Consider the following 11,417-nt stretch of genomic DNA (forward strand, 5'->3'; position numbering starts at 1 on the left):
TTGAAGAAATTTGGACCCACCAAGACTTCTCCTAGAGCTGGCCACTCGGCCAAACCAAGCAATCGGGGGAGAAGAGCCTTGGTCAGAGATGTGACCAAGAACCTGATGGTCACTCTGACAGAGTTCCTCTGTGGAGATGGGAGAACCTTCCAGAAGGAAGAACCTTCAGGCCTTTATGGTAGAGTGGCAAGACAAAAGCCACTTCTCAGTAAAAGACACATGACAGCCCGCTTGGAGTTTTCCAAAAGGCATCTAAAGGACTCTCAGACCATGAGAAACAAGATTCTGTGGTCTGATGAAACCAAGATTGAACTCTTTGGCCTGAATGCCAAGCGTCACGTCTGGAGGAAACCTGGCACCATCCCTAAGGGGAAGCATGGTGCTGGCAGCATCATTCTGTGGGGAAGTTTTCCAGCGGCAGGGACTGGGAGACTAGTCAGGATCAAGGGAAAGATGAATAGAACAAAGTACAGAGAGATCCTTGATGAAAACCTGCTCCAGATTGCTCAGGACCTCAGACTGGGTTGAAGGTTCACCTTCCAACAAGACAATGACCCTAATCACACAGCCAAGATAATGCAGGAGTGGCTTCGGGACAAGTCTCTGAATGTCCTTGAGTTGCCCAGCCAGAGCCCGGACTTGAACCCGAACAAACTTCTCTGGAGAGACCTGAAAATAGCTGAGCAGTGACGCTCCCCATCTAACCTGACAGAGCTTGAGAGGGTCTGCAGAGAAGAATGGGAGAAACTCCCTAAGTTTGTAGCTTCATACCCTAGAAGACTCGAGGCTGTAATCGCTGCCAAATCATTGCCAAAGGTGCTCAACAAAGTACTGAGTAAAGGGTCTGAATTCTTATGTAAATGCAATATTCAGTTTTTTTTATTTTTAATACATTTGCACCAAAAAAACTGTTTTCACTTTCACCAATCCAAAATTAAATCTAGAATTGGCTTCCTATGTCGCAACAAAGCATCCTTCACTCATGCTGCCAAACATACCCTCGTAAAACTGACCATCCTACCGATCCTCGACTTTGGCAATGTCATCTATAAAATAGCCTCCAACACCCTACTCAACAAATTGGATGCAGTCCATCACAGTGCCATCTGTTTTGTCACCAAAGCCCCATATACTACCCACCACTGCGACCTGTACGCTTGTAGGTTGGCCCTCGCTTCATACTCGTCGCCAAACACACTGGCTACAGGTCATCTACAAGTCTCTGCTAGGTAAAGCCCCACCTTATCTCAGCTCACTGGTCACCATAGCAGCACCCACTCGTAGCATGCGCTCCAGCAGGTATATCTCACTGGTCACCCCCAAAGCCAATTCCTCCTTTGGTCACCTTTCCTTCCAGTTCTCTGTTGTTAATGACTGGAATGAACTGCAAAAATCACTGAAGCTGGAGACTCACATCTCCCTCACTTGCTTTAGCACCAGATGTCAGAGCAGCTTACAGATCACTGCACCTGTACATAGCCCATCTGTAAACAGCCCATCTATCTACCTCATCCCCATACTGTATTTATTTATTTATCTTGCTCCTTTGCGCCCCAGTATCACTACTTGCACATTCATCTTCTGCACATCTACCATTCCAGTGTTTAATTTATATATTGTAATTACTTCGCCACCATGGCCTATTTATTACCTTAACTCCTTTATCTTACCTCATTTGCACTCACTGTATATAGACTTTTTCTTTTATTTATTTATACTGTATTATTTACTGTATGTTTTGTTTATTCCATGCGTAACTCTGTGTTGTTTTATGTGTCGAATTGCTATGCTTTATCTTGGCCAGGTCACAGATGCAAATGAGAACTTGTTCTCAACTAGCCTACCTGGTTAAATAAAGGTGAAATAAAATAAAAACGTTCTGAATGCACTGTATATCTGGCATTGTCAGTCTTACTATCTCCTGTCTTATCTGCTTAGAACAAGAAGGGCTGTGAGCAGAGTCAGAAGCACGGTGATGGGGACCAGGAGGATGGCCACGAACAGGAAAACTGGTTCAGGAAGCACCTTCTCTACTGTTGAAAAACACAAGAGGAACAGACAGGGGTGGCGTCAGTCATTGAGTGGTATTGCAGATACGGAGAGAGAGCTACATTTCATTGCTATGCACCGACCCAAATCGCTGTATACTGTATGATAAACCTGGATATAAGTCGACTTGGCAGTCTTCAGTAGATGTGACACACTGTAACTGTAAGGTCTGTGTACGTAATGAGAAAACACTACCTGGCGTCTCAAGCGGCTGTTCGAAGGGCTGGCTCATTATCATAGTGGAGCCCAGGTGGATTTGACACTCATAATTCTTTCCCTTCTCCAAGGGGAGGATCACAGACAGGGTAACAGACAGTGACATGCTAGGGTGAAGAGGATCAATGGTCTTTTGGAATACTTTAGATCCGTCTTGTAGCAAGGATAAGAAAAACCCATCATCCCGGGAAACATTCACAGCACACATGAGTTGGGTCTTATTCTCAGGGTCAAGCCCAAAGAACATCGAATCTGTTTTAGACACACAGAAAGACACACACATTTGTATCATAACATGGTCTGGTATAGGAAATGAAAAGCGGCAATTAGTGGACAACATGACAAAAGCATAGAAATTGTATCATTACCATGTATGAACAGCTTAACGCCGCTCCCTTTCGTCCTCTTATCTTGTTTGGCGGCCCTATAAGACAGTTTACACTCATACTTTCCACTGCTATCCTCCCACTGGACATTCTTCAGAAGTACAGATCTGTTCGGTGAGTTGCGGTCACTGTCCAGAACCTCCACACGACCCTTGTACGGTGACTCTGGGTCAGGCCACAGTCTTGTCATTTGGGTCAAACTTGTAATTTTATGCCAGTAGAGAATGGGATTATTTGCCACCTGCTGGTCTGGAGTGTGGATGAACTGGCAGTCCATTGAGGCATTCTGAGCCAGTTTATACACAACCTCATCAGGTTTCTGGGTAACTGTCTGGGCCCAGGCTCCTGAGAAAGAAAGTGTATATGGAGGCTCTATGATGAGTCTGAAATTATTGGAAGCCTTGATAAAGATGAGCAAAAAAGAATAAATGTTCATACAAATATTGAGATTTATTGTATGCTCCAAAAAAATGGGAAATTATATTATGTCATGCTAATACAATTTCTCAGAGAAAAATATTTTATTTAACTTCTTATGGCTGCAGGGGCAGTATTGAGAAGCTTGGATGAAAGGTGCACAGAGGTGCCCGTATTCAACGGCCTGCTCCACAGTCATAGTTGCTAATATTTTAATATTAGTATTGGATAGAAAACACTCTGAAGTTTCTAAAATTGTTTGAATTATGTCTGTGAGTATAACAGAACTCATATAGCAGGCAAAAACCTGAAATTCCACTTATTGTTCGTTTTTTTCTGGGGGTGTCAGATTTTCAACCAAGCTCTCATTGAAATTACAGCGAGATATGAGTTGTCACTTCCTACGCCTTCCACTAGATGTCAATAGAACTTTGTCTGGTGACTAATGTGAAGGGGGGTCAAATGAGACAGGAAATAGTCACCACTGACACGAGTTGACCATGCATTCACTATGCGCGTTCACAGGGGAAGGACCTGCGTTCCACCGGTCATCTGAAGTCATTCTAATTCTCCGGTTGGAACGTTATTCAAGATATATGTAAACAACATTCTAAAGATTGATTCAGTACATCGTTTGACATGTTTCTACTGACTGTTACGGAACTTTTGGACATTTCGTCACGTTATTGTGGACGCGCTATGTGACTTTGGAATTGTTTACCAAACGCGCTAACCAAAGAAGCTAATTGGACAAATAACGGACATTTTCTAACAAATCAAGCATTTATTGTGGACCTGGGATTGCTAGGACTGCATTCTGATGAAGTTCATCAAAGGAAACATTTATCATGTATTTTATGGTTTCTGTTGACTCCAACATGGCGGCTAATTTTCTTCTGTTCTGAGCGCTGTCTCAGATTATTGCATGTGTTGCTTTTTCCGTAAACTTTTTAAAAAATCTGACACAGCGGTTGCATTAAGGAGAGGTATATCTATAATTCCATGTGTATAACTTGTATTATCATCTACATTTATGATGAGTATTTCTGTTGAAACGATGTGGCTAAGCAAAATCACTTGATGTTTTTGGAACTAGTGAATCTAATAAACCAATGTAAACTCCAGATTTATTTATATAAATATGAACTTTATCAAACAAAACATGCATGTATTGTGTAACATGAAGTCCTATGAGTGTCATCTGATGAAGATAATTCAAGGTTAGTGATTAATTTTATCTTTATTTCTGCTTTTTGTGAATGCTATATTTCGCTGGAAAATGGCCGTGCTTATTGTGGTTTAGTGGAGACCTAACATAATCGTTTGTAGTACTTTCGCTGAAAGGCCTATTTGAAATCGGACACTTTGGTGGGATTAACAACAAGATTACCTTTAAAATGATATAAGACACATGTATGTTTTAGGAATTGTAATTATGAGATTTCTGTGGTTTGAATTTGGCGCCCTCTATTTTCACTGGTAGTTGTCATATCGATCCCGGTATTGGGATTGCAGCCATAACAAGTTTTAACAAGTAATAAAAACTATCTAAAAAAAAGTCGTGTAAAATAATTTGTGCGTATAGTGTTTTGCTATAATGCAGCATTTCTGTATGGTGCACTCAATGTATTGTAGTTTAGTAGCCAGCCTAGGTTACTGCTCAAATGTTGCTGTAATAGGCCTACATGATACAACTTTGCATGGTGTTTTGTTTTTTAGGTATTCAATATCAAGCTTTAAAAACCAAGAAACCAGACTGCAACATTTTAGTAGTGTCACACCCTGACCTTAGTTATCTTTGTTTTTCTTTATTATTTTGGTTAGGTCAGGGTGTGATTAGGGTGGTATGTGTTTTACCCTGTCTAGGGTTTTTTGTATATCTATGGGGTTTTGGTATGTCTAGGTAAATGTAGGTCTATGGCCTGAATTGGTTCCCAATCAGAGACAGCTGTTTATCATTGTCTCTGATTGGGGATCCTATTTAGGTTGACATTTTCCATGTTGGTTTTGTGGGTTATTGTCTATGTATAGTTGCCTGTGTCAGCACTAGTGTTTATAGCATCATGGTTGTTTTGTTAGTTTAAGTATTCGTCGTTTAATAAAGAGGAATGTATTCTCATCGCGCTGTGCCTTGGTCTCCTCTTTACGACGAACATGACAAGTAGCCTAGCTAGGATTGTGGCATGTGTCTGTAAACTTTCCCTCTGCACGCTGCGCTGTGAATTTACCAATGCATCCGCATCTGGCAGTCATTTCATAAAGTAGATAACTCAACTGTTAACTCACTCATACTCGTTTGTGTGTCCTATTCAGCCTGTGGGCCTTGTTTGACACGTGCGCTAGCCTATTAGCCACCTTTTGACTGACTTCATTGCCCTTCCTCGTTTGATTATATTGACATTCCCAGCCTTAATTACAGTTGTCCGTTTTTGTTCAAAAGATTTGAGTAATTGAAACTGAAACAGTGCATCCCGAACATTTGGAGGCAGCAAACAATGTACCAAGCCAGTTGTGATTTACAACCTGATAGCAATATTTTTTGGACTACCAAGAAATGTATTGGTGAATTATACTGAACAAAAATATAAACGTGACATACAACAATTTCAAAGATTTTATATAGAAATCAGTCAATACATTCATTAGGCCCTAATCTATGGATTTCACATGACTGGGAATGCAGATATTCTGAGATTTTGTGAACAACAATCATTTGTTGGTCACATATGCCTTTTTCCCATGGATCAGAAAACCAGTCAGTATCTAATGTGCCCACCATTTGCATCATACAGCGTGACACTTCTCCTTCGTATATAGTTTGCAAAGTAGTTAAAACGCTGTCCAATTCACTTTAAACTGAGATCAATTATGTTTTAAAGTCTGATGTTAATATAGATAACATTTTGGTAAACAAAATCTCTTTCTCTGAGAAATTGTATTACTATAAAATAACAATTACATTTTTTTAGGAGCATACAATATAATAATTACGCTATTTAGCAGATGCTTTATACAAAGCAACTTACAGTCATGCGTGCATACATTTTATGGGTGTTCCCGGGAATCAAACACAATACGCTGGAGTTATAAGCGCCATGCTCTACCAACTGAGCAAAGGACCACTATATACACTGAGTATACCAAACATTAGGAACACCTTCCTAATATTGAGTTGCACGGATGCCATTGATGATGCCGATGCTACCCTACCGGACTGTTTTGCTAGTACAGACAGGAATATGTTCCATGATTCATCCAATGGCATTGAGGAGCATACCACCTCAGTCACCGGCTTCATCAATAAGTGCATTGAGGACGTTGTCCCCACAGTGACCATACGTACATATTCCAACCAGAAGCCATGGATTACAGGCAACATCCGATTCGAGCTAAAGGCTAGAGCTGCCGATTATCAAGGAGTGGGACACTAATCCAGACGCCTACAAGAAATCCCGCTATGCCCTCAGACGAACCATCACACAAGCAAAGATTCGATACAGGATTAAGATTGAATCCTACTACACCGGCGCTAGTTGGATGTGGCAGGGCTTGCAAACTATTACGAACTACAAAGGGTAACCCAGACGCAAGCTGCCTAGTGACGCAAGCCTACCAGATGAGCTAAATGCCTTCTGTGTTCGCTTTGAGGCAAGCAACACTGAAGCATGTATGAGAGCACCAGCTGTTCCAGACAACTGTGTGATCACACTTTCCGTAGCCGACGTGAGCAAGACCTTAAAACAGGTCAACATTCACAAGACTGAAGGGGAAGACAGATTACCAGGGTGTGTCCTCAAAGCATGCGCAGACCAACGGTCTTCACCGATATTCTCAACCTCTCCCTGACAGTCTGTAATAGCTACATATTGCAAGCAGACCACCATAGTCCCTGTGCACAAGAATGCAAAGGTAACCTGCCTAAATCACTACTGCCCGTAGCACTCCTTACATTTTTGTATTTTACCAGGTAAGTTGACTGAGAACACATTCCCATTTATGAGCCAATTGTAAACTGGGGATTGTTAGGTGACCATGATGGTATGAGGGCCAGATTGAGAATTTAAGCCAGGACACCAGGGTTAACACCCCTACCCGTACGAAAAGTGCCATTGGATCTTTAGTGACCACAGAGAGTTAGAAAAACCCTAACCCACAGAAACGCTAGACCCACTCCAATTCGCATACCGCCCCAACAGATTCACAGATGACACAATCTCAATCGCACTCCACACTGCCCTTTCCCACCTGAACAAAAGGAACATGTATGTGAGAATGCTGTTCATTGAATACAGCTCAGCGTTCAACACCATAGTGCCCAAAGCTCATCACGAAGTTAAGGACCCGGGACTAAACACCTCCATCTGCAACTGGATCCTGAACTTCCTTACGGGCCGCCCCCAGGTGGTAAGGGTGGGCAACAACACATCTGCCACGCTGATCCTCACTACCGGGGACCCTCAGGGGTGCGTGTTTAGTCCCCTCCTGTACTCCCTGTTCACTCACGGCCAAGCACGACTTCAACACCATCATTACGTTTTCTGACGACACAACGCTGAGACATCCTAAAAGGAGGAGGTCAGCTACCTGGCAGTGTAGTGCCAAGACAACAACCTCTCCCTCAATGTGAACAAGACAAAGGAGATGATCATGGACTACAAGAAAAGGAGGGCCGAACAGGCCCCCATTAGTATTGACAGGGCTATAGTGGAGCGAGTCAGGGGTTTCAAGTTCTTTGGTGTCCACATCACCAACAAACTATCATGGTCCAAACACACCGAGACAGTCGTGAAGAGGGCACGACAACACCTTTTCCCCTTCAGGAGACTGAAAATATTTGGCATGGGTCCCCAGATCTTAAAAACGTTCTACAGCTGCACCATCGAGAGTACATCACCGCCTGGTATGGCAAATGCTTGGCATCCGTAAGGCGCTACAAAGGGTAGTGCGTACGGCCCAATACATCACTGGGACCAAGCTTCCTGCCCTCCAGGACCTATATACTAGGCGGTGTCAGAGGAAAATGCCAAAAATGTCAATCTCCAGTCACCAAGGCTTAGACTTCTCTCTAAGCCAAGCGGTCCAAAAGGCTACTTAACAGCTTCTACTCCCAAGCCATAAGACTGCCGAACAATTAATCAAATGGCCACCTGGACTATTTACATGAACCCCCCCCCCGCCCTTGTTTTTACACTGCTGCTACTCGCTGTTTATTATCAATGCATAGTCACTTTACCCCTACCTACATGTATGAATTACCTTGACTAACCTGTACCCTTGCGCATTGACTCAGTACCGGTACCCATTTTATATAGCCTCGTTATTGTTATGTAATCTTATTGTGTTACTTTATTAAATGTTTTACTTTAGTTTATCTAGCAAATATTTTCTTACCTCTATTTCTTGAACTGCATTGTTGGTTAAGGGCTTGTAAGTTAGCATTTCATGTGACAAATAAAATTTGAATTGATTTTAAATTTGGTTTGAATTGTCTCAAGGCTTAAAAATCCTTCTTTAACCTGTTTCCTCCCCTTAATGTACACTGATTGAAGTGGAGTTAACAAGTGACATCAAACAGGGATCATAGCTTTCACCTGGTCAGTATATGTCATGTTCTTAATGTTTTGTATACTCAGTGTATATACAGTGCCTTGCGAAAGTATTCGGCCCCCTTGAACTTTGCGACCTTTTGCCACATTTCAGGCTTCAAACATAAAGATATAAAACTGTATTTTTTTGTGAAGAATCAACAACAAGTGGGACACAATCATGAAGTGGAACGACATTTATTGGATATTTCAAACTTTTTTAACAAATCAAAAACTGAAAAATTGGGCGTGCAAAATTATTCAGCCCCTTTACTTTCAGTGCAGCAAACTCTCTCCAGAAGTTCAGTGAGGATCTCCGAATGATCCAATGTTGACCTAAATGACTAATGATGATAAATACAATCCACCTGTGTGTAATCAAGTCTCCGTATAAATGCACCTGCACTGTGATAGTCTCAGAGGTCCGTTAAAAGCGCAGAGAGCATCATGAAGAACAAGGAACACAGCAGGCAGGTCCGAGATACTGTTGTGAAGAAGTTTAAAGCCGGATTTGGATACAAAAAGATTTCCCAAGCTTTAAACATCCCAAGGAGCACTGTGCAAGCGATAATATTGAAATGGAAGGAGTATCAGACCACTGCAAATCTACCAAGACCTGGCCGTCCCTCTAAACTTTCAGCTCATACGAGGAGAAGACTGATCAGAGATGCAGCCAAGAGGCCCATGATCACTCAGGATGAACTGCAGAGATCTACAGCTGAGGTGGGAGACTCTGTCCATAGGACAACAATCAGTCGTATATTGCACAAATCTGGCCTTTATGGAAGAGTTGCAAGAAGAAAGCCATTTCTTAAAGATATCCATAAAAAGTGTTGTTTAAAGTTTGCCACAAGCCACCTGGGAGACACACCAAACATGTGGAAGAAGGTGCTCTGGTCAGATGAAACCAAAATTGAACTTTTTGGCATCAATGCAAAACGTTATGTTTGGCGTAAAAGCAACACAACTCTTCACCCTGAACACACCATCCGCACTGTCAAACATGGTGGTGGCAGCATCATGGTTTGGGCCTGCTTTTCTTCAGCAGGGACAGGGAAGATGGTTAAAATTGATGGGAAGATGGATGGAGCCAAATACAGGACCATTCTGGAAGAAAACCTGATGGAGTCTGCAAAAGACCTGAGACTGGGACGGAGATTTGTCTTCCAACAAGACAATGATCCAAAACATAAAGCAAAATCTACAATGGAATGGTTCAAAAATAAACATATCCAGGTGTTAGAATGGCCAAGTCAAAGTCCAGACCTGAATCCAATCGAGAATCTGTGGAAAGAACTGAAAACTGCTGTTCACAAATGCTCTCCATCCAACCTCACTGAGCTTGAGCTGTTTTGCAAGGAGGAATGGGAAGAAATTTCAGTCTCTCGATGTGCAAAACTGATAGAGACATACCCCAAGCGACTTAAAGCTGTAATCGCAGCAAAAGGTGGCGCTACAAAGTATTAACTTAAGGGGGCTGAATAATTTTGCACGCCCAATTCTTCAGTTTTTGATTTGTTAAAAAAGTTTGAAATATCCAATAAATGTCGTTCCACTTCATGATTGTGTCCCACTTGTTGTTGATTCTTCACAAAAAAATACAGTTTTATATCTTTATGTTTGAAGCCTGAAATGTGGCAAAAGGTCGCAAAGTTCAAGGGGGCCGAATACTTTCGCAAGGCACTGTAGCTCAGTATTTGTATTATTTATTTGATAGTCTTTTTTTTGCTGATCTTTATCAAGGGTGCCAATATTTTCAGATGTGACTGTACCTGAAACGAGCCATGATATTTATTTGTGACAGACTTAACATAGTTTATTCTTAATATACAGTTTGGGGCTATGTGCTTATAATGGTTTAGTAATAATTAAGGAGTCAGAATTATTTAAAACATTAAAAGGTGCAGTCAAAAACATGGTTTCATATACATTTCCACACTATGAAGTAGGAATAATACTGTGAAAATGATGATAATGCCCTTTTAGTGTAAGAGCTGCTTGAAAATGTCTTGGTCAGATGGAGTTTTGGCCTGCCTGGTGACATCACCATTCGGTCAATTAGTTAATAGACTAATAAGAAAGAGAGATCCAAACCTCTGCCAATAACAGCTAGGTTTCAGTTCTCCCCTCCTACTCAGTCCACTCCTAGCAAAGTTATTGAGTTACTTTTTGAAAAAAATATATAACATTTTGATTGAAAAAAGTCAGTTACTTAATTGTTACCCAGAAATGATTTAATATTGAGGTTAAAAAAACAGCTGCATTGGACCTTTAATCCATTTTTCCAAAACATTTAAAAGGTGGTAAAAGTTTAAGGAGCTTCAAAAATCTTACCTGCAGCGATGAGGGCAATACTTAAAATGTTCCACAAATCTCTCTTTGAATTTGAGGTCATCAAAACCTTTGACATCTTCCTTTTTACCACAATAATTACCTGATTAGACTTTAATCAGCACAGACAAAAGTGATAATACAAGCTGTGCTGAAAATGATAATTTCCTGTCTCTGTCTGTATGGTTAAGTTTCGTAATCTATTGTAGAGAACGTCATAGGAAACACACCCACTGAAAGAGTTGGGCTGATCTGTGACTCACTGATATCTTTCCAGTCAGAGGATTGAAGGGACATTTCACTCAAAAACTATTTAACCCACTGTTGATACAGTCCCAAAAATATATAGTTTTTGAGTGAAATTGACCATTAAGGCAACCTCAGAGAGTTACACCTAATAGTGAACTTTGTTTCCAGAGGACACCTGAGATGT

General features: G+C 41.4%; 1 protein-coding gene across 1 annotated transcript; it reads right to left on the minus strand.

Annotated features, from left to right (window-relative positions):
- Nucleotides 1-1,834: 1,834 nt before the first annotated feature.
- LOC109902086 (uncharacterized) lies at nucleotides 1,835-11,145 on the minus strand. Its single transcript, XM_020498172.2, has 4 exons — nucleotides 10,988-11,145; nucleotides 2,634-2,996; nucleotides 2,245-2,517; nucleotides 1,835-2,033 (listed from the first exon to the last, which is right to left on the minus strand). Exons 1-4 carry the CDS (start codon nucleotides 11,061-11,063, stop codon nucleotides 1,927-1,929), a joined length of 819 nt encoding a protein of 272 aa, XP_020353761.1. The 5' UTR covers nucleotides 11,064-11,145; the 3' UTR covers nucleotides 1,835-1,926.
- Nucleotides 11,146-11,417: the final 272 nt, after the last annotated feature.

This window comes from Oncorhynchus kisutch, linkage group LG2 (genome assembly GCF_002021735.2).
Source record: "Oncorhynchus kisutch isolate 150728-3 linkage group LG2, Okis_V2, whole genome shotgun sequence".
NCBI lineage: Eukaryota > Metazoa > Chordata > Actinopteri > Salmoniformes > Salmonidae > Oncorhynchus > Oncorhynchus kisutch.